The sequence below is a fragment of the Engystomops pustulosus genome, chromosome 7 (assembly GCF_040894005.1).
Source record: "Engystomops pustulosus chromosome 7, aEngPut4.maternal, whole genome shotgun sequence".
NCBI lineage: Eukaryota > Metazoa > Chordata > Amphibia > Anura > Leptodactylidae > Engystomops > Engystomops pustulosus.
The window spans coordinates 88,803,079-88,827,702 of NC_092417.1; the positions used below are offsets into that span (position 1 = coordinate 88,803,079).

Here is a 24,624-nt window from a genome sequence, read left to right on the forward strand (position 1 = left end):
TACCTACCCCATGACCTTACCCTTAACACCACGTTTCACTGCAGTCACCATGTCACCATATATGTCCTCATCTCCAAAGGGTTTGATTAGAGTGCTTAAAAAATGCAAGACAATGGCCTCAAATCCACAATTTACAGTAGTGTCCACTCCTGTATATTACCCCCTCACATGGATTGTGTCCATGATGAATTGAGACTTTTGCAACAAAAAGTGTCAAAAAAAAGCTTAAAGTTGCGCAAAACTGAACATGTGTCACAAGAAAAAAGATATGATCATACATAAGGTGCAAAAAAGATCTTCCAAATGTCTCAATTATGCAACAAAGAAAAAAGAACTATCATACATTGTGTGTTATATGCATCTTGTGGATATCTCATCTTTGATCTGTGTCTTCTCTCTTTTTCTATGCATCATATACTAGTGGATGTTCATAAGCTAAATGAAAGTTTAGATAAACCTGGACCTTGATAATGTAACCCGATTGTCAGCAAACAGGGATCATAATGGTCCTACTAAGGGCCCTGCAGCTGCATTTTTGTCGGGTTTCCTGACTTTTCGGGGATCGTGCCGGGCATTGTGTTGCAATCGCCCCGGATTTCACGCTACACTTGGGGGCCGTTCCACCGGATGATCCCACGGATTCGGACTAAGCGTGGGATTTAACATTCAAATTTATGTCACAAGCCTAGCACTTACATGCACCAGAAAGAAGAAAATGAACTCTGGTGGACCTGAGCAGGGAGTGACACATGCAGGATATCGGGTGCACGATCTGAGTGGATCGCGGCAGGTGTGCATTCCGGTTGACATTCCAGATCGGGGATTGCAACTCGGACGGGTAAGTAAATGTGCCTCAAGGTGTCTGCTTGGAGGGTCCCTGCCCCAACACTCTGAAATTTTACAAGTAAAATTGTAAAGTAAGAGGGTAAAAATAATGATTTTACTGTAAACATCACTAGAGGGTTAAACTTTGAGAACTTTTTTTCATGGGCAAACCCCTTTTAGATGCCAATGACCCTGGTCCTGAATCAGTCACAGGGTTCCTCCAGCCAAAGCTTTTCCATTATGTTATTCCAAGTGTCAGTTTCTCATCTGCTCTTTTACTTGATGTTTTTAATATCTATATCTCACACTGTGATGGTTTCTTAGCAGCAGTGTGAATCTGACTGCATGGACACACATTCTAAATTTGAATCTATAAAAATGTAAGTGTCACCTATCATAGACATTAGGTTTCTTAGACCGGACTGTACCACATAAGTTCTCCACATGAGCAGAAGAAACTCTCATCAAGGTTACTAATAATGACGAGGTTCCTGTCACAAAGTTATAAAGTATTCTAAACTTACATAACGCAAATAGTATAGTTGGTTCTGTGTCAAGCTAGTTATCGGATGCTGTCCTAAGGCACCATGTATTGTATGACAAGCACAGAAGAAGAGAAAGCATAGGAAATAAAAAAATCCAGATGCAGTCTTCTTTAAAGGAGTTTTACTGATGGTAGGTGTCCCAAACTTGCTTGCTCGTCCTTTTATCTAGGGGTTGACCTCGCTTGTGGCATGTCCAGGAATGGACAGATTATCCTAAAAAGGGCTTTATAAAAATAAAGACAAAAGGACAAGCAAGTAAGTTTTGGACATCTACCATTAGCAAATCTGTAAAAGACAGTCTAAATAAAGGGTAAAAAAAGGGCAGAGTTTGATATCCAGTCAGGACAAAGATGTAGGATTGGAAAGTAGTGTTTCAACTGAAGATCATCTATAAGTGGTTTAACCCCTTAACCCCCTTAACCCCTTCCCCCTAGTACGGCGCGCGCCGGGTCCCGGTGCATGGAGAGGGCTTGCGGGCCGAGCCCTCTCCATAGCCGGTAAGTCTTTGCTGCATATTGCAGCAAAGGCTTACCGGTAACACCCGCGATCGGTGCTAGCACCGATCGCGGGTGTTTTCTCCGCATGGGCGCCGCCATCTTGTCGTGGATCGCTGCTCCCCGATGACGTCACGGGGAGCAGCGATCCGTCGCCATGGTAACCTCGGGTGTTCCGAACACCCGAGGCTACTTCGTTTTAACCCATGCATTACAATGTGCTAATTGCACATTGTATTGCATGGGGAGTAAAATCCACATATACTGCCATACTGTAGTATGGCAGTATATGATTGGATCGATCAGACTACCTAGGGTTAGAGTACCCTTGGGAGTCTGAAAAATAGTAAAAGTAAAAATAAAAAAAAAAGTTAAAAAAAAAAATTATAATAAAAAAACCTAAAAATTCAAATCACCCCCCTTTCCCTAGAACTGATATAAAAATAAATAAACAGTAAAAATCATAAACACATTAGGTATTGCCGCGTCCGAAAATGCTCGATAGCGTCCAAAGTCGAAAATGGCATTTTTTTGCCATTTTGAAAAATATAAAAAAATTAATAAAAAGTGATCAAAAGGTCGCACAGTCCCAAAAATTATAGTAATGAAAACGGCATCAAAATTCGCAAAAAAATGACACCACCCACAGCTCCGTACACCAAAGTATGAAAAAGTTATTGGCCCCAGAAGATGGCAAAATAAAAAAAAAAATTTTGTACAGGAGGTTTTAATTTTTTTAAATGTATGAAAACATTAAAAACCTATACAAATTTGGTATCAACGTGATCGTACCGACCCAAAGAATAAAGTAGACATGTCATTTGGGACGCAGAGTGAAAGCTGTAAAATCCAAGCCCACAAGAAAACGTCACAAATGTGGTTTTTCACCATTTTCACTGCATTTGGAATTTTTTTCCCGCTTCCCAGTACACGCCATAAAATATTAAATACCGTCACTATGAAGTGCAATTTGTTACGCAGAAAATAAGCCATAACACAGCTCTTTATGTGGAAAAATAAAAAAGTTATAGATTTTTGAAGTTGGTGAGTGAAAAATGGAAGTGAAAAAACTAAAAAAGGCCAAGTCGTTAAGGGGTTAAGGACCAAGCCCTTTTTCGTTTTTGCGTTTTTATTTTTCACTCCCCACCTTCAAAAATCTATAACTTTTTTATTTTTCCGTGTACAGAGCTATGTGATGGCTTATTTTCTGCGTAACAAATTGCACTTCGTAGTGATGGTATTAAATATTCCATGCCGTGTACTGGGAAGCGGGAAAAAAATTCTAAATGCAGTGAAAATGATGAAAAAACACATTTGCACCATTTCTTGTGGGCTTGGTTTTTACAGCTTTCACTGTGCGCCCCAAATGACAGGTCTATTTCATTCATTGGGTCAATACGATCACGAGGATACCAAATTTGGATAGGTTTTATAATGTTTTCATACATTTACAAAAATTAAAACCTCCAGTACAGAAAAAAAATTCTTCATTTTGCCGTCTTCTTGTGCTAATAACTTTTTCATACTTTGGTGTATGGAGCTGTGAGTGGTGTCATTTTTTGCGACTTCTGATGACGTTTTCAATGCTTCTATTTTTAGGACTGTGCGACCTTTTGATCACTTTTTATAGAATTTTTTCTATTTTTCAAAATGGCAAAAAAATGCCATTTTCGACTTTGGGCGCTATTTTCCGCTACGGGGTTAAACGCAGTGAAAACCGATTATTATATTTTGATAGATCGGGCATTTTCGGACGCGGCGATACCTAATGTGTTTATGATTTTTATGGTTTATTTATATTTATATCAGTTCTAGGGAAAGGGGGGTGATTTGAATTTTTATGTTTTTTTAATATCATTTTTTTTTTTTTACTTTTTTTTATTTTTTTTTTTTACTATTTTTCAGACTCCCTATGGTACTTTAACCCTTGGTTGTCTGATTGATCCTACCATATACTGCCATACTACAGTATTTTGCATACCATCTATTACAATGTGCAGATCGCACATTGTAATAGATAGCCTCGATCATGACAGCCTCGGATCTTTCTGTGATCCCAGGCTGTCATGGCAACGGATCGCCGCTCCCCGGTGATGTCACGGGGAGTGACGATCGGAGCCAAGATGGTGGCGCCCACGCGCCGCCGGCTCTTTAATGCCGCTGGCAGCTTTGCCGGCGGCGATCAAAGGGTTAACACCCGCGATCGGTGCAAGCATTGATCGCGGGTGTTAGCGACGGGCGTTTGCTTCATTATGAAGCAAATGCCCGGTGAGTATGAAGAGGTCTCAGCCCGTGAGCCCTCTTCATACTCCCCCATGCGCAGTAAGACGTAAGGGTACGTCTTATTGCGCTATGGGGTTAAGGACGAAAATGCCTGTCCTAATTAGTGGGTACTTGCCACATTAGGACAAGAATTCTCGTCCTGTAAATCGAGCTGGCACTATTAAAGTGCCACAGTCCAGTCCCAGTGTAACAGAAAGGGTTCTTTCTGTCGCCTCAATGGCTCAGGCCTGGTAATTTTGGGGTGCTGGGAGGTTGTGTCTGCCCTGTATTGAAGCCTTTTAGGCAAACTGTTTGTGAAAAACTGACAGGTACAATACACTGTAGTACAGAAGTACTGCAATGTATTGTACCAGGGATTCCATGGTATTCCAAGTGTAAGGGACCTTAACCCCTTAAGGACGCAGCCTGTTTGCAGGTTAAGGCTCGCAACTTTTTTTTTAAATTTGACCAGTGTCTCTTCCTGTGGTAATAACTTTTGAACACTGTTACTTATCAAAGCGATTCTGAGATTGTTTTTTCCCCACATGTTGTACTTCATTTTAGTGGTAAATTTTGGCTGATAAGTTTTGCGTTTATTTACAAAAAAAAGAAAAAAATGATGAATTTTTAGAAAAATTTGCCATTTTCGAAATTCAAAATCACCGCGTTTTCAGGCATATAGATTTACCACCTAAATAACTTGCAGAATAACATTTCCCATTTGTCTACTTTACATTTTCATAATTTTTGAAATGTTTGGATAATTTATTTTGACGTCACGCGGCCTACAAATCGAATAGCGATTTTCCGTATTTTCGGAATTGACTATTTTGGGGATAAATACTGTTTGAAATCAAATTTTACATATTTAGCAACAAAACCCCCTATATAACCAACCCATTTTCAAATCTGCACCCCTAAAACTATCCGAAACAGCATTTACAAAGATTGTTAACCCCTTGAGATCTTCATAGTAATTGAATCAAAATGGCGGTGAAATTTAGAATGGTCAAATTTTGTCGGTTATACGTTCATTTAGCCCTAAAATTTACACATTTCCAAAAGATAAAAAGAGAAAACTCACCATAAAATTTGTTCTACAATTTCTCCTGAGTGCAGAGACCCCCCACATGTGGACATTACTTGTGTTATGGGGGCACAGCGAGGCGCAGAAGGGAAGGAGCACCCTGCAGCTGCCAGGATTTTAGTTTTCTGGTTGCCCCCTTTTGAAGGCTATAAAATTTTCGCTTTTCCGTTATTTGGGCCATGTGACGGCATTTTTTTTGCGGGACGAGATGCTTTTTCCAGTGTTACCATTTTGGGGTTGGTATCACCTATTGTTGAAAATTTTGGAACTTTTTTTGAGGTCATGAGTAGAAAAGCATCAATTCTGTACTGGATTTTTTACTGTTCACCGTATAGCCTAATAATCCTGTTATCTTTATTCTATGGGTCGATACGATTACGGGGATATTAGACATGAATATTTTTTCTTATGTTTTACTAAATTTGCCAAATAAAACCCTAATGTGGGGAAAAATCTATCATTTTTGCATCGCTGTCTTCCAAGTGGCATAACATTGTTACGTTTTTGGCTACAGAGCTGGTTGATGGCTTGTTTTTTGCGGGACATGTTATTCTTTGCAACAATATCATTCTGGAGTACATATGTTTTGTTGATCACTTTTTATTGCATTTTTAGTGGGATATAATAGGTAAAAATCATAATTTTTGGCGGGTTTTTGACATTTTTTTTTTACGGCGTTCATCATATGGGTTCAATAGTGATTTAGTTTTATTCTATGGATTGTTACGGACGCGGTGATGCTATATATGTGGGGTTTGTGTTATGATTTAGACTTTTTTGAGCGTTATATGTCTCTTTATATGTTTTGGGGCTTATGGGCATTTTTAGTGATTTATAAAGTAATTTTTTATTGAAAAACATTATTTTGTACATTTTTTACATGATCCACCATGGGATATGAACAAGCAATCATCTGATTGCTTGTTCTTGATAATACTCTGCAATACTAATGTATTGCAGGGTATTATCAGTGCCAGCCTATGCAAATGCATAGGCTGACACTTTGCCTTTAAGATGACGTCACAGACGCCATCTTAAAGGTAAACCCTCCAGGCTTCTCTGGGTCCCGATCGGACCCCAGAGGAGCCAAAACAGCTTCCCCCCCCCCCCCCGAAAACGGGGGGGGGGGGGGGGGGCGATCGTGGGGTAAAGACCCCCAGACGGCATGTTAAACACCCGCGATCGGAGCCCACTCCGACCGCGGGTGTTAGCCGGGGATGTCAGCGGTAAATTACCGCTGAAATCCCGTGGCTAACAATGCCAGTTCGGCTGCTATGCAGCGCTGAACCGGCATCGGGACTCAGCGCAGTACAGCTACGCCGCAGAGCGCTAAGGGGTTAAAAGAAAGTTAAATAGAAGTTTTAAAAATAATTACACATTTCAAAAATAATAATCAAAAATACCCCCAGAAACCTATTTATGTTTTCCACATAATTAGATAAAAAGTGTAAACAATTAATAATAAACTGAATTCATAAAATAAATTAATTTTTGCACTAAGTATTATAATAATAATAATTTCTAATGTATTTTGTATTATTATTATTATTATTATTATTATTATGCTGATTTTACCTTAAAAATAAAAAAACTGCTCTGATATCTTTGTCTCATGCCATGTATATCTAAATTGTTCTAATGTGGCATTCAGTCTCATGTAGACAAAGGTGTTATAAGAGTTGAGCTATGTGGTTATCAGTAGTTTCAGTTGCTATCAGTAATTTTTACATAAGTTTATTTTTGTAGGTCAATATGATTATGGCAGTAGTAGTGTAATTTGTTGAAGTTTCCAAGGTATTACAAATTTTTGTTCAACCTTAGTCTTTATCGAAAATAGTTGTTCTATCGCTGCTTTTGAAAATCAATTACATTTAGTTGAATCATTTATGTTAATGGGATTGTAAGGTGGATTTTTTGGGAGACTACTTGATGTTATTAATGGTGCTACTTAGAAAAATAAGACTTTTAGATACTTCTTATAAAGTTTGTTAAGTGGATGATGGAAAACATCTGACATGTTATTTTTATTTTTTTTTTTAACATGACTTATCACGGGGGATTCATTCCATGTTGGTTATATAACTTGGATCTAAACAAATGCCAAATATGTTTGTTACTTGTTTCTTCAATTTCCAAAATTCTTTGGGGAAATATATATTTCTTAAAAATTTTTTATAAAACTTTATAAACATGCATAGTGTAAGAGAGAGGTTTCTCTCAACACTGAATTTGGAATATATAATAAAGGTGCAATATATTAAACACTAAGATTGTCCATATTCACTATGTACAAATTGTAGAAGAATATTTGGTAATGATAAAACAATCCTTATATACTTAAAACGCAACTCCACAAGTCAAAAGCTCTTGGCATGTAAAACAACTTTGTCTATTATCTTGATTACCTATCTGCAATGGTTCCTTTGTTACCCTCCTCAGTTTAGCCTAGCTCTTGCACTCGCTTATCTCATGTCTGGCCTGATTTCTCCTGGGATTTCGTAGTTTCGTAAATTGCGGTTGCTGCTCTCAGCTCACAGAGGAGGAAGAAGGGGAATGCCATGGGGCCATGCTTTCTGTGTGTAACAGAGCTTATCTGTTCAGTGCTGTGGATAAAGATGTCTCCTACACAGAATAGTGAGGTATAGGATCTCCCCTGTTCCCTATCAGTCCCTTTATCCTAGTCTGTGATTCTACAGAACTTTCTCTATTTCTCTCTTCACCTTGTGTTGTCCTTTCTCCCCCACCTCTTTCTCAGAACTTTTTGCACAGTGCGGCTATTAACTCTTAGTGCTCACACAGCACAGACTATACAATTCATGTCACTGTTTACCTATGGTTTCTACTACTTATTCCATTCTCAAGCCTCCTCCATGTGATGGAAGCTGCACCATATACATCATTTATGTACACTGTGAAGTTTAGTAGATTTAACTATAGGAATCTCAATGAGCCAATAACTCATTGTAATGAATACTGTGTAAAAATGCCTTATACTTCAATACAATAGTATTGCAGTATATGAAAAGAACGATCAGACCATCTGGGGTTAAAGTACCTTAGAGTGTCTCAAAAATAGTAAAACAGAAAAATGTAAATAATAAAAATAAAACCCTAAACATTTGAATAACCCCCTTCCCTAGAACTGATATAAAACATAATAAACAGTAAAAATCCCAAACATGTGAGGTATTGCCGCATCTCAAAATCCCCAATCTATCAAAATATAAAAACGCTTATTGCTGGCAGTGAACCCCATAACAAAAAGTAGTGCCCAAATGTCAGAAATGCTACTTTTACTCCATTTCACATAAAAATTGTAATAAAAAGTAATTGAAAGGTCACACAGTCCTCAGAATGATAGCAATATAAAATGTCAGCTTATTTTACAAAAAATGACACCTCACACAGCTCCGTACACCATAGTATGAAAAAGTTATTAGCATTAGAAGATGGCCAAATGTATTTTTTACGTAGACATTCGTTTAATTTTTGAAAATGTATTAATACAATAAAACCTACATAAGTTTAGTATCAACATGATCACACCGAACCGAAGAAATAAGTACATGTATCATTTGGAGCAGACAGTGAAATTTGTAAAAACCGAGCCCACAAGAAAGTGACACAAATTTCACCACATTTGGAATTTATTTCCAGCTTCCCAGTATACGGCATAGAATAGTAAATAACGTCAATGAGAAGTAGAATTTGTTACCCGGAAAAATGAAAACATTCTGGATTTTTTAAGGTGGAGAGCAAAAAATGAACAATTTGCTAAAAATCCTTATAAGATTCAGTTTAGCTGGTTAAATACATGCACTGACCTAAAATAGTACAAATGCTTGTATAGTGCCTCCATGGAATGCCTCTAACAAATGTTTTGAATGCTGCTTCCTCTGGGTGTGCTTTATTGTAGTAAGATTGTGATGACTCTTGCAACTTTGTAAAAAATATCTCAGTTGGTAAATCCCCTATTATGAAAACCAAGGTTCCAAAGTATGGTGTTTTACAAAGCCACCAATACAGACAGATAGATTCTGTAGGTTTGTTCTTAAATTTCATTTGTATATAAGTCATAACTGTATATTTTAGAATTGTAACTCCAGCCAAAATTTTTTTGGTCTAACTGACAATTGGATTTTGAAAATGTTGGGTTGTCATAAGAACCAGAATTAACAATAACGCTTAAAGAGAACCTGTCACCAGATTTTGTCCCCCCCCCCCTCTGACCAATAATGTCTGCTGGTAAAGTCCTCCCTATATAATCTAAAATTAGCTGCCAGTGAGGCCCTGTGTCTTATTTACAGCCATTTTTCTGATATGCAAATTAGCTTTTCTGACTCATAGGCAACCTGAGAGAGTAGAAGAGTCAGAGATACCAGTGAGCCATGCCACATCATTCTGACTGGAAGCTCTGTGTCTCTTCAAATCTCTGCTCTGCCTCCTTGTACTTAGGAACTGTCTGTTAATATTCAACTACAGACATACACTCACCGGCCACTTTATTAGGTACACCATGCTAGTAACGGGTTGGACCCCCTTTTGCCTTCAGAACTGCCTCAATTCTTCGTGGCATAGATTCAACAAGGTGCTGGAAGCATTCTTCAGAGATTTTGGTCCATATTGACATGATGGCATCACACAGTTCCGCAGATTTGTCGGCTGCACATCCATGATGCGAATCTCCCGTTCCACCACATCCCAAAGATGCTCTATTGGATTGAGATCTGGTGACTGTGGAGGCCATTTGAGTACAGTGACTTCATTGTCATGTTCAAGAAACCAGTCTGAGATGATTCCAGCTTTATGACATGGCACATTATCCTGCTGAAAGTAGCCATCAGATGTTACAGGGTACATTGTGGTCATAAAGGGATGGACATGGTCAGCAACAATACTCAGGTAGGCTGTGGCGTTGCAACGATGCTCAATTGGTACCAAGGGGCCCAAAGAGTGCCAAGAAAATATTTCCCACACTATGACACCATCACCACCAGCCTGAACCGTTGATACAAGGCAGGATGGATCCATGCTTTCATGTTGTTGACGCCAAATTCTGACCCTACCATCTGAATGTCGCAGCAGAAATTGAGACTCATCAGACCAGGCAACTTTTTTCCAATCTTCTACTGTCCAATTTCGATGAGCTTGTGCAAATTGTAGCCTCAGTTTCCTGTTCTTAGCTGAAAGGAGTGGCACCCGGTGTGGTCTTCTGCTGCTGTAGCCCATCTTCCTCAAAGTTCGACGTACTGTGCGTTCAGAGATGCTCTTCTGCCTACCTTGGTTGTAACGGGTGGCGATTTGAGTCACTGTTGCCTTTCTATCAGCTCAACCAGTCTGCCCATTCTCCTCTGACCTCTGGAATCAACAAGGCATTTCCGCCCACAGAACTGCCGCTCACTGGATGTTTTTTCTTTTTCGGAACCACTCTCTGTAAACCCTAGAGATGTTTGTGCGTGAAAATCCCAGTAGATCAGCAGTTTCTGAAATACACTCAGACCAGCCCTTCTGGCACCAACAACCATGCCACGTTCAAAGGCATCAAATCACCTTTCTTCCCCATACTGATGCTCAGTTTGAAATGCAGGAGATTGTCTTGACCATATCTACATGCCTAAATGCACTGAGTTGCCGCCATGTGATTGGCTGATTAGAAATTAAGTGTTAACGAGCAGTTGGACAGGTTTACCTAATAAAGTGGCCGGTGAGTGTATAAAGCTCTATGTACAGATGGGAAATATTGTGTCAATGTTTTATACTGTTTATATGTTTTATATCATCCTTCAGCCTTCTTAGAATAGCAAACTGTACACCATGTACTGTATGTGATTACATGAGAACAAAGCTGTTCTTTTATGTGGCCAGATACATGCATGGGGTACAGTTTGCTATTATTAAAAGGTTGAAGTACCTGAGATGTTGTCAGCCTGGTCACATGACATGTATTGTGACCAGTAAGGGAGGCATGAGGCATTGGGAGGATTAGATGGGAATGGCCAGCTGAGCAGGATACACCCCCTCTGACGCCAGGTAATATAAGAAGGTGATTTATGTGGATGTAGGCAAAACAATTTTTTTTGGGGGGTGGGGGTCAGTCAGTTAATAGAGCTCTATAGGAACCTGTCACTTGCTGTATATGTGCAAATGTGGTGATAGGTTCCCTTTAATTACAAACACCTTTCATAACTCTTTAAGCTGATCATTGTAGCCTCAGGCTAAAGTGCAGTAAATTACCAACATCCAGAGGTCTGTTTGTTACTCGGGGTTGTCTGTAAGTCTGGTGTTTTTTAAATAGAGGTCCATCAGTAATTGTACAAATAGTTGGGAATTTAATATGGCTTATGGACCCGATTCTTAAGTAAACACTGACAATCTGGACATTCCACCGCACTTTTCATTGCCATGCATCAAAATTAATTTTATTTTTTTGGCTCCCATATAGTACAGCGGTGCACCAAATATTTAACATCTGTGCACCACATCTATTACACTGTAGAAGCCAAAAGCTAGTTGGAAACACAGCAGTCATATCCTATGACACAGGTAATAAATCATATCTTCTTAAATGTATAATAAGGAAATATCTTCCTAGTCTCATGTTATATATTCAATACAAACTTATATAACTGTTACTTCATACATATCAGTTCAGTCTGTGGGGCCCAGACATAGGGCCCATGGTAGGATTTAGCCATCAAGCCTAGGTTGCTTTATGACAGTAGTAAAATACATGAAGTGGGCACTAAGGTATTTAAGAGATAACTAATGAATATCCTTCTGGGAACAATAGATTTCTGCATATTTCTTCTCCCTAGAATGTGCCAGGTATGAGCTGTTAATTAATCTGTTAATAGCCTTGTGGTTATCAACATGTTTTTTCAGCTTTCCAATGAAGCAAGAATAGTTTGAGGAAGTGAGAGGTTGGTTCTACATGAGACGGCTGCTGCATCCGCCTTGTATTCGACGGTGAAGAAGATGAAATCCGACAAAGCAATTACAGCAGACCACAGTCATAGAGATGTAAATGTCGTTAATTAGGCTCATTACAGGCCACGTGAACTCACATCCAGCTGCCCACTGACAAGCCCCTTTATGATATTTTCATTTGGGATGTACTTTAGTTTAATGCGCTAATTTGGTTTATGGAACAAACAGTATGTAAAATACATATTTACTTGATCCTTGAAGTATTCTTACAATATGCATCCAAAAATATCCACATATGGCTTTTAGATTTATCCTTTTCGGTGTAATTGGTTGAAAACCAGTATGTTAGTCAATACAGCTAAACTACTTGTGGAGTTTGCTTAGACTCCTCAGTGTCAAATCTATATGCAATACATGCAATCACAAATGAATGTTGGATAGTACGGTGTACTATTCCATAGTCATTGGAGGATATGAACAAAGCAATAGGAGATTTTCAAAAACAAAATTTCATAATAATGCTGCCATAATATTGCCCAAGTAATAGTGTGCACAGCCACACACCCTACACACTGTCCGGAGGATGCTTCTACAGGTGGCGATATGTGTGGGGCACTCCCAGACCCTATTCCTTACACTGTCTGGCTTGTCCAGCTTCAATTTTGGTATTATCAGCTCTTATAGATTCATCTATTTTGCTGTTTATGGACTGGATAGATTTGGGTATTTGATTATATTTTTCTTACTAACTACATGTTTTGTATTTCATAATGTATATGTTTAAAATATTGGGCTGTGAAAGTGTGTAGTGTTATGTGGGCTGCATATGAATGTGTGCATGTGGGTTGTATTGGGGGTTGTCCACTTTCAGCAAATAATTAATATGATTTGTGACAAGTTACCAGTGACATCATCACGGGTCCTTCAGCCTTCTAAGAATAGCAAACTGTACACCATGTATGGTGAGAACGTGAGAATGTATGGTGTATGTGAGAACACATGAGAAAATTCTTATTATTTTCCAATATACTTTCAATTTCTCACTGTTTTCAAGATCTCTGCTTGCTGTCCTGCTATAGGAAGCTTCTATTTTTAGTTCCACTGGATAGAAATCTGTACGTGGCCATGTGATGGATGCGCAAGTGCACAAGCTGTTATTATCAGAGAGAGAGTAATCAGAGCTGTGTAATACTAACAGCTTGTGTACGTGCGTGTCCATCACAAGACCATAGACAGACTGCTATCCACTGGAAGTAAACAATAAAGTTTCCTATATCTTTTGGAGATATGTAACTCTCCCCTTTTTTTACCGTATATCATTCATCATCATCAACCGAGTTTTTCAGCACAATTTTTGTGCTGAAAATTCCCTACTCGGCTTATACTCAGGTATAAAAAAACCCAACAAAAAAAAAACCTCGGTACTCACCATTCCGATGGCCCGAGCAGCGGCAGGTCCGAGGCATCTCCACCTGCAGTGACTCTTCTTCCTTCATGCCGGCACCAGGTCCACAAAGGCTCCGTGCACGCGACCCGACTGGCACACAACTATGCAGTGCCTCTTCTTGCTTCATGCCGGCGCTAGGTCCGCGAGGGCTACGTGCACGCCACCCCGACTGGAACACAACTGCGCTGCTGACATCATAGTTGTGTGCTGGTCAGGTCGCGTGCACGGAGCCGTCGCGGATCTGGCGCCAGCAATAAGTAAGAAGAGGCACTGCAGGCGGAGCTGCCGCGGACCTGCGGCTGCTCGGGCAGTCAGAATGGTAAGTATCAAGTTTTTTTTTTATGGGCAGGCTGCTACAGGAGGCAGGCAGGCATCAACAGGGGGCTGCAACAGGGGACTGGCAGGCTGCAACAGGGGGCTGGCAGGCTGCAACAGGGGGCTGGCAGGCTATCTGGCTACTACAGGGGGATGGCAGGCTATATACTACAGGGGGCTGGCAAGCTATATACTGGGGCTGTGACCAATGCATTTCCCACCCTCGGCTTATACATTTTCCAGTTTTTTGTGTTAAAATTAGGGGTCTCGGCTTATACTCGGGTCGGCTTATACTCGAGTATATACGGTAATTCTTTTTAACTTTTTTTGTGGTGTTTGTTCATGTGTTTATGAATTAATAAAGATGATTTTTTTGATAAATGGCACATGTCTGTTTGTGAATTTCAATACTAAAACATTTCATACAGTGTCTACATAATACTGTCCTATGTATACCTAATCTTGTTCACACTGCCATACTGTGAACACAAAATAGCATAATGCAGTGTCAATATAGTACTTTTTCATATAAAAGTGCCATGCCATTTTCATACAATATTACTATTCAGTGAATGTACAAAAATTTACAAAACATGTTATCCCTAAATAATATGGTAATGAAGATGGTGACACATTGATGCATATGTAGAGTTAGGACTTGGCTGGTTTAAACCCATGAAAGAGCTATCATAGCACTAACTGTTAATACAGTCACAGATTACCCAGCGCTGCACAAAGCTTGCCAAATTGGTCCCTGTCCCCAATGAGGCTCACAATCTAATCAACCTACCAGTATGTTTTTGGAGTGTGGGAGGAAACCAGAGGACCCAGAGGAAAACCACGCAAACACAGAGAGAACATACAAACTCTTTGCAGATGTTGATCCTGGGACTTGAACCCAGGTCCCCAGCGCTGCAAGGCTGTAATGCTAACCACTAAGCCTCCATGCTGTCCATCTATAAGACATCTTATAAGCCCATGCCTTAATGGAACAGATCAATTATTTTATCATGGACCTATATAAAATTAGGAATTTGGATTTAAATGTTATAGCAGATCATGGTATATTAGATAAACAAGGAGAAGCAATACACTAAGAAAACAATAAGAAGCACCTAGAGTGGCCGGAGCTATTTGAGGACTAGGTCAGAATGGAACTTCAATTCTATATGATGCTAAATGACTTGGTGTCCCTTAAAGGGAACCTGTCACCAGGAGACCCATTTTTAGCACTCCCCCAGTCCCCACAGAGCATAGTACATACTCTGCCAAAGTGTTTTTGTATAAAAAATTGGTTTTACAGAAAAAAAGATATGTTATATTGTAACTTTCATTAGCATCTGCTGTGTGACTAGGCAGTTGCCAATTGGGAGGGACTGGAAAGGAACAGTTCCCCCCACCCTTGGGAAACATGTGACGTTTTCAAATATATGAATAACTCCAAACACTCGGGATTGGCTGTAGCGTCGCTAAGCCAAGTGATGGGTGTTTTCATATATTTAAAAAGGTCACATGGAGAAGCTGTTCCCCAAGGGTGAAGGGGAACTGCTCCTTTCCAGCCCCTCCCAATTGACAACTGCCAATTGAAAGGTTGAAAGCTACAATATAACATATCTTTTTTTCTGTAAAACCAATTTTTAATACAAAAACACTTTGGCAGTGTATGTACTATGCTCTGTGGGGACTGGGGAAGTGCTAAAAATGTGTCTCCTGGTGACAGGTTCCCTTTAAGTCAGAGGGAATATAAATCCTTTTACTACTGTATACTACAAAGTTTGTTGAAAGGTGGGATATACCTTATCATAGCCTAAGACTAAGATACGACTACTGCTCCCTTGTAGGAGCTGCAGTGTTTATCCTGATGGAAGTTACTGTTTCCAGTACAAATACCACACATGATTATGTATTCTGTGTTTCCACAGCTAGTCGTCACATTTAAAGACTGCAGAAATATTTAGTTGCTAAATCATGCCCATGGGGGACAATGACTAGATTATTTCAATGTACTTATGCCTTTCCACTAAGCCTTTCTAATTGGTTCTGCATTATGAGTACATGTGTAAAACTGGCAATCAACCATTGTCTAATTACAGAGTGAACTGTAAGTGATTTAAACCCTCCGCCGTCATAACCTGTGTCATTTTATGCTCCGATGCCGGAAATTTCTGCTGGATTTGATTGAAGTGTTTGTATAAGGGTTGTATATACTGAGTCAGATGCTGAAGTCAACTTATTGAGTTTATTTCATGGCACAATCAAAAATCTGGCTTCATCAAAGGCAGATAAATATTTAAGAGATGCTATATTTTTATACTCGGCTATAAAACATGCTTTATTTTTATGACTTTCCATTACGGCGCCTCTTGTCAAGCAGCGTGTGCTTTTTTTCCGATCCATGAAGCTGTGTTACTATACTATATTACTAGAGCTGGGATGATGGGAAGTAGGAAAAATGTATGCCTCCTCAGTAAAGAGTAACCTCATGTGTGGCAACATTCCCAAGAAATTATGGAAATGACCTATAGTCACAGGTAGAATGGGGTCATGATTGGTCCATGATTTCAGATAGGTAATTGACCACAAAAGCCTTGAGTCATTTCTAAATCTTGCCAAACAAACATTCTTTCTATGTCAGCTTTATACATGGAAAGAGCGCCACGTCATCAACCTTGCCAAATAATCTGAAAGCAGTGGCGTATCAAGTGTCCCATGGGCCCTGGGCTATTCACAGGACTATGGCCCCCCCGGCATACAAACCATGCCATGTTAGTACTTAAGTACTACTCTATATCCTCTTTCATTTCTATACCTTTAATCTTGTTCTGTTCATAAAAGTAATTTAATGACAAATTTCTGCTCTTATAACCATCTATCTAGGACAGCCAATCACTTTCCCTAACTGCATGAAACGCTCCCCCCGACTCCCATCCAGACCAGATGGTTGACAAACCTTCATCCTGGTGGTAGATGTCTTTTAATGAAATGTCCACAGCTCATCCCACTTTAATGAAATGTCCACAGCAGAGCCCCCTTTAATGAAATGTCAATTGCAGAGCTCCCCTTTAATGAAATCTCTACAGCAGAGGCCCCCTTTAATGAAATGTAAATAGCAGAGTTCCCCTTTAATTAAATGTCCGAAGCGGAGTCCCCCTTTAATGGAATTTCCACAACAAAGCCCCCCTTTAATGTGCTGTCCACAGCAGACCCCCCTTTAATTAAATGTCCAGAGCAGAGCCCCTTTAAAGAAATGTCCACAGCAGAGCCCCGTTTAATGAAATGTCAACAGCAGAGCTCCCCTTTAATGAAATGTCCAAAGCAGAGTTCCCCTTTAATAAAATATTTACAGCAAAGCTCCCTTTAATTAAATGCCCGAAGCAGAGTCCCCCATTAATGGAATTTCCTCTGCAAAGCCCCCCTTTAATGTGCTGTCCACAGCAGAGCCCATTTAAAGAAATGTCCACAGCAGAGCCCACTTTAATAAAATGTCAACAGCAGTTGCCCTTTAATGAAATATCCACAGCAGAGTCCACTTTAATGAAATATCCACAGCAGAGCCCCCCTTTAATAGAATTTCCACTGCAAAGAACCCCTTTTATGTAATGTCCACAGCAGAGCCCCCTTTAATTAAATTTCCACAGCAGAGCCCCTTTAAAGAAATGTCCATAGCAGAGCCCCTCTTTAATGTTATGTTGACAGCAGATGCCCCTATGAAATATCCACTGCAGATGCCTCCTTTAATGAAATGTCCACAACAGATGTCCCATTTAATGAAATGTCAACAGCAGAACCACCCTTTCATAAAATATCCACATAAGATGGAACCTTTAATCAAATGCCCACAGCAGATGCCCCCTTTAAAAAATCTCTACAGCAGAGTCCCCCTTTAATGAAATGTCCACTGCAGAGATGCCTTTTAATAAAATGTCCACTGCAGAGACCCCCTTTACATGTCTACAACAGGGCTCCCTTAACAGAATGTCCACAGCAGAGATGCCCCCATTAATGAAATGCCCATTACAGGGCCCTTTTTTAAAAAATAAACAAAAACCTCTATGATAACCTTTCGCTTCTTCTTCTTGGCCTATGGCTCAACTTCTCCTTTCCCCGTCTGCACGGCAAATACACACACTATGACGTCACATGGCCACAACACCACCACGTCATAGTGTGTGGGCCCGGGGCGGAAGAAGAGAAGCCGGGGGTGAGTATAGATAATTTCTTTTAAAGACGCATGGAATCTCTTCATACAAGCCCCGCCCATATTGCTTACATGAGGATCCACCATTGCCTGAAAGTATTGACTTCAGACTGGATTACAATGTTTCTACAATAAACTTACCAGTAGTGTGAAGAGGAAGTAGTAAAATGGAGTCTCAGGTCCCTGTTGGAGTAAGTGTTTCATCTGGGAAGCGTTTGCAGTAAAGAGGGCCATGTCCAAAAATCCTTGAGCCAATGTCTTTGTTCTGGCGAATGTGTTAATGTTCCTTATCACCTGCAGAGAAATGTGAGGGTTACACTATGTCCCCATCAATAATACAGACTCCTGTTTATTCCCTGTATTAGCTTAAACTTCTGCACCCCAAGGTACTTAATCATCTCAGGCTTCGCCAGATGTTACTCTCAGCATTAGAGATGTATTGTTACCTGATGTTCCCTGAACAGCGCTATTTGACAGGTGGGACATAGCTCTCTGAAGCCCTACAAATTAGAATTTATTGGAGATTATGACTTAAAATACTCCCTTTGCCCCTGTCTGAACCCCATCTAAAATGTACCAATAGAAAATATACATGGTAGATCATCTATCGAACCCTCTTGTATCTTTCATCGGTAACCCACAAGGTAAACATGGGGTGCCGGGGGGCTAGCTAAGGGCCCTAAAACAAAACCTAAAGACATGGATGGCACTGTTTCTAGAAATATTATATCAGATCTTTTTAAAATCCATATCAATCCCTTTAGTATACTATAGTACACATATGATATGTACCAATGCATAATAAATTGTTTCAAAAAATGTTTTGCCCATATCATGGCAAGTGTAGATCTATTTATAAATGGCTATGTAAAGAATAAATCACATATGCCTATCTATATGGGAGCCAGAGATGTAATCTGCAGCTCTCCTCTATACCTTGTGTGCATACAGGAAGCTTTATAAAAATGCAGATTTATAAGGATTCTTAGATCATTTATAAAAATAGATTTCAATAGAAAATCCATATACCATAATAAAAAATCATGTGTGGGTGTGAGGCATGGTTACCCCTGATGGATACAAAGACTTCAGATCCACATAATGATGGAAACTGGGCTGGATAATGATCTCTAAATTTCATGATGTCTTTGAGCAAAAAAAGGTTGTTCTTAGAATAAACACATAGAGCCAGATCTATTAAACTGGCTGCGCTAGTTTTCCATCTAACGTTGTACTGTAAAGAACGTCTTTGGAGCTTGCACAAGTTTTGGGATTTAGCTGCACTGAGCCTACACTTTAAAAATGTGCAGCTAAAGGGGCGTGTTAGCGCTTAGTAAGAGTTTGCAACGCATTTAATACAGTGACTTGACAGAATTGTTTCGCTCACTGTATGTTAACCCCTTAACGCCGAAGCCACTTTTCAGTTTTCTGAGTTATTGTACGGTTTGTTACGGATGCGGCAATACCAAATATGTGGGTTTTTTTGGCGATTTTATGTTTTTTTTTTAACTTTATTACTAATTAATTATTTTTATTAAAAAATGTTTTTATTCAATGTTTTTAACTGTTTTTATTTACTTTTACAGGTTAGCTTAAACAAGCAGTCCACTGATCGCTTGTTCAAGCTATTCTTCACCTTACACAGTGTAATACAGATGTAGTACACTGTGTAATGTAACACACTGAGCATGCTGCGCATGAAGGCAGGACCCGGCTCCAGGAAGAGGATCGCGCAGCCCTGGGACACTGGCAGTCCTAAGGCTGCGATGCGGTCTGATTCTTGTCAAATGCCCCTTGCACGCCATGGTCGCTAGGGGTTAACGCCCTCGATGGAGAAATCTCCGATCGCGGTGTTAGAGGCGGGTGTCGGCTATAATATATAGACACCGTTCAGGAGCCGGCGCCTGTTTGACGTAATACTACTGTAAATTGCGGGAGGCACCTCCGCGATGCAGTACTATTACGTCAAATGTCGGTAAGGGGTTAAAGGTGCAGCTAAAAAAAGATAGTAAACACTTCAAGAGCAGAGCAGGGTGCACCCGGTAGTTGAAGACCATGCTCCATTATTCAATTATCTGGCAAATCTTGCAGATTTGTGAGGCAAACTGCCCCTTATAAATTGGGGCCATATTTAATTCTAACAAAGCAATAAGAAAGACTGGCACTACGTATTCTATGAAATCCACGGATCCAATGGAAATATGAAAACAAACAAAGAAGCAGTTGGATGCGTACAACGAATAGGCAAAAATTCATCAATTTTATTAAGCAAAAAGAAAGACAAGTATAAAGGAGAGTAGAATAAAAAACACTTAAAACGTGCACCCAACAGGTATATGAAGACCACCAAGGGCCAATGAAAGGCCCTCTACACCCCCCCAGACGAAGGCAATTCCAGCCAAAACGGGCATCAGGGACGGTGGTATCCCTGGAATCTGAGCAGTGTGGTTTGACCCATGGTTAAGACTCACCTCACGCTAACTTGTTCGATTTAGTCCTTGCTTTACCCCAGTAATGTTAATATGAGATAGTATCATCTGTGTGTATCCATGAATGTATGTCATCCACTTTATATACTCTACCTTGTGGAACCTGTATAGGCACATGATAATTTCTACTTCTTATACTCAAATGTGCTAAAGGTGATAATTCCTTTTCTGTGTACAATTACCTATGGCCTGATATGTAAGATATTTGTTATTTAAATGTTATTTCATTAATAAAGGATACTATTTTACAATTTATTACTGTCTTGTCCTGACACCCTGTCGCCCACAGTTCTGTGGGAGACACTATTGGTATCAGACCAGTGATATGGTATAGATGGGTGCCCTAAACAAATGTTTCTTTAATTCTCTGGTTGCACGGTTCAGTGTGGTGTATTACAGGAAATGGCTGTTGTTGTCTTTGATGTTAATAATGTATTTACGTTCCTGGCACAGGACCTCAGGCATTCTCTCATATTCAATGAACTGTGTCTTGGATGATATGATGGAAAGTGGCCTGGGGCTGAAATATTTATATACCAATAAATGAAACTACAATCTGTTCTTTGTTTAATGTAAGCTTGCCAAGGGGGAAAAACACTAATGTGCACTGGAGTGATTACCTCAATGTATATTGCACTTTATGTACTGCAAAGAGAATTTTAACTGGGTACTTTGTGGAGCTTTACAGGCTTTAGAATAAGTCTGCGAGAGACTTGAAGTCATGTGACAAGAAAGTAATGATGACATACTGACTTCTACCTAAGTTATCTAGTATATAATAATATTCATAAAGTAGATTGCAGCCTCATTAAGACTGTGTGAGCAATAGGATAATATTTCTCTTGTAAAGATCCGTATGTATTAATGGATCTGTGGGAATATGCTTTACTAGAAGACACTTCACTTGCAAGTCAACAGAGAATAAAACGTTGCTTTGTGGAGGCACTGATAAAGTTAACAGTCACAACTTTAAACCCTATAGATGCTGCAGTCACTTCTGATTGTGACATGTTAGGGTTTGAGGGGTCTAAATAGCTGCTGAAGATGATGCTATAAGGGAGGGACTTGGAATAGGTTGGACTGCAATGACAGACAAAGACAGTGAGCCTGAAAGCTAAACCCCCTTCCCAGCTGCCCAGCCTGCCCTAAGCAGTAGGTGACAACTGTGCATCAATCCCTTCCTGCTCAAAAGTGCAATCACAGATACAGAGACTGGACAATACAAACATATAGGAGTAGTTGACAGATGCAGGTCAGAGCCGGGAGGACAAAGCACAGAATCAATAGGCAAAATGGATAGTCAGAAGATAGGCAAAGAGTCAATGATTCAACAACACATAAGTTAAAATAAACATCAGCAAGTTCCAAATATGACTTATAGCTAGCACAAGTGAAATGGTGGAAAAACCTAATATGAGATGTCAGGGTCTGTGTCCAGAAGTTGATTGGACCAGCTCCCTGACATCAGGCAAAGCAGACCAGCAGGGGAGAAGTATGAGTGTAGGAAGACTCTGTCTATCTCATCTAACTTAACTGTAAGCAACCCAGAGCAAAATCAACAGGATACAGACAGGTGTAGTAGAATTTGATTAAGACAGCTAAGAATTGAGTAAAGCAGTGTTCAGACCAGTAAGGACAGAATGTAACCTAGGAAAAAAATCACACTCATCAGCCCTTCCTCAGCCATACTTTATGGACAGAGAATGGAGCTGAAACCCAAATTGGCACCGATTTTACAGCTGAAGACTTTAATTCCCAATCATACACCATTGTATACAATCAAATGAATACATAGCATAACCACAATATTCTTTTCAAAAATAGTTTATATTCTTATCATTGCGATATACATATAAGCATGCTTGAGAAGGGAGATGAGAACTCCAATAGGTTGCAATACTCTATTGCAGCGGTGGCGAACCTATGGCACGCGTGCCAGAGAGGGCACGCAGAGCCCTCAGTGCTGGCACGCGGGTCCTTTGAATTTAACTCAGGTTTAAGCAGTATCGGAGCCGCGCTCCGAGACTGCTAAAATCCATGACAGAGCAGGGCGCTGACACTGCCTGCTCTGTCACACTGATGACTGCAGCGCACAGGACGGTAAGCGTCCCAGCGCTGGCAGCGTAATGATGTCATTACGCTGCCAGCGCTGGGCACCTTACTGTGTGCAGAACAGAAGAAGCCGGAGGAACGCGGGTTTCCTGCCCGCTCCCGCCCCTCCCCTAAAACTTCGCCCGCAAGCCGCGGAAACTCCCAGAACACCCTGCCCACTACTGCAAATCCCACCGCCCGGCGGAATTCTGCCCGCTACCACAAACCCCACCACAAAGCCCAAACCTCGCCCGCTACCGCAACAGACTCCGAACGCTACCCCCGCCCGTACTTCGCCCGCTAGACCCTCTACCCCCCCCCCCTCCCCAACTCCGGTCACTGCACCCCCTCCCCTGGAACTCATGCCTCATAAACCCACTGCCCAGATCTCTAGATGCCGCATTACCCCCCCCCCCCCCCCCCCCGCAGCCCTAACTCTGGCCGCCCACCCTCTGCCCATCTACCCTACCAACCTCCCCCCCCCCGGAACACCAGACACCTGAACTTTTGCCCACCTTGGACAACCAACCAAAGAGCAAGTAATATATGTATTTCTATGTATATACATGTTATATTATATATTTATATGTGCATTTATATATATATACCTGTGTGAGGGCTTATTTTTTGCGTAAGTCAGTTATTTATTATTCCATGTCGTGTACTAGGAAGCTGTAGATTTTAATGCTATCGCTGTGCGCTCTAAATCATTTGTCTCCTTTATTCTTTGGTTTGATGCAATCACAGTGATACCAGATTTGTAGGTTTTATTGTGTTTTAATACTTTTTCAATAATTAAAACAGTATACGAAAAAGAAAATAGTTTCGCCATCTTGTGACGCTAATAACTTTAGTGCACGGAGCTGGGGAGGTGTGGTTTTTTCTTAATGAGCCGTTGTTTTCATTGATACTATTTTGAGGACTGTGCGACCTTTTGATAACTTTTTATTACTCTTTTATATGATGTAAAATGGTGTAAAAATGGCGTTTCAGTGTGTATAGGACTGCTGCCTCTTCCTCAATGTCACACGAATGAAACAAGTATAGGAGTTTTGAAATGCGAATAAAACGCAATGGGAGGAAAGCTGCCTCTGATTGAGAATGTTTCATTTTATTGATTCTAAACTAAACCGTCAGTTTTCAGGTTAAATTGCCGTACTGGCACTTTGCGATAAGTAATTAGGTTTTGGGTTGCAGTTTGGGCACTCCGTCTCTAAAAGGTTCGCCATCACTGCTCTATTGTGTTCTAAGTATGCCAGGCATGTGTAAGATAGTGATGACGGTGACCTACTATACTTGCATTCCGTTGGAGGATCACAATGATGTTGAACAATATTTGACATTATGAAAAAGCACTGCATGCTGTTTTTATGTATTTCACTATTATAAGAATATAAAGAATTTTTATAAGGATATTGCAGTTATGCTATGCACGTATTCATATCAATTTTTAGGAGACAAGGGGATCTTCTTGTTTGCATAAGTAGAGACTCCCGGATACCTATAAAGTGAAGCTTATATGAACTTTTATAACTTAAGATTTATTTTACTGGTAAAAACACAGGCAAGGAGGAGCAATAAAAGAATAAAATAAATATTACTGTATTGGCAGCTGACCAGCCTAGCTAATAGCCATGACTATTACTTAAGCCAAATAAACTTCATATCATGATTTAAGCCAAATATCAAATTTAAGATAAAAACATACCACATTAGTTGAATTTAAAGCCAACTTAGCTCAACTAAACCCATAGGAAACACATAGCAATTCTGGGACTATCCAACCACAGTTTTCACAACAATGGCACATCGACAAATATTCACTTCTTCCCATCAGAAAATTTACAGAAAATTCATTAATAAAGCCTAATAAAATCCATTAATAATTTAGGCTTGGGGCACCTGGGGATCTTTTATTTACAAATAGAAGAAGGCTAATGAGCT

General features: G+C 40.1%; 1 protein-coding gene across 2 annotated transcripts in view; it reads right to left on the reverse strand.

The window, feature by feature from the left end:
* The window catches only part of LOC140068883 (ninjurin-2-like), a 54,914-nt gene that overhangs the window by 26,949 nt on the left and 3,341 nt on the right, over nt 1–24,624 (reverse strand). For both annotated transcript variants that reach the window (XM_072114247.1, XM_072114246.1), the window contains exon 2: nt 18,242–18,394. In XM_072114247.1, the coding sequence (XP_071970348.1) occupies nt 18,242–18,394 (153 nt within the window). The remainder of the gene's footprint in view (nt 1–18,241; nt 18,395–24,624) is intronic.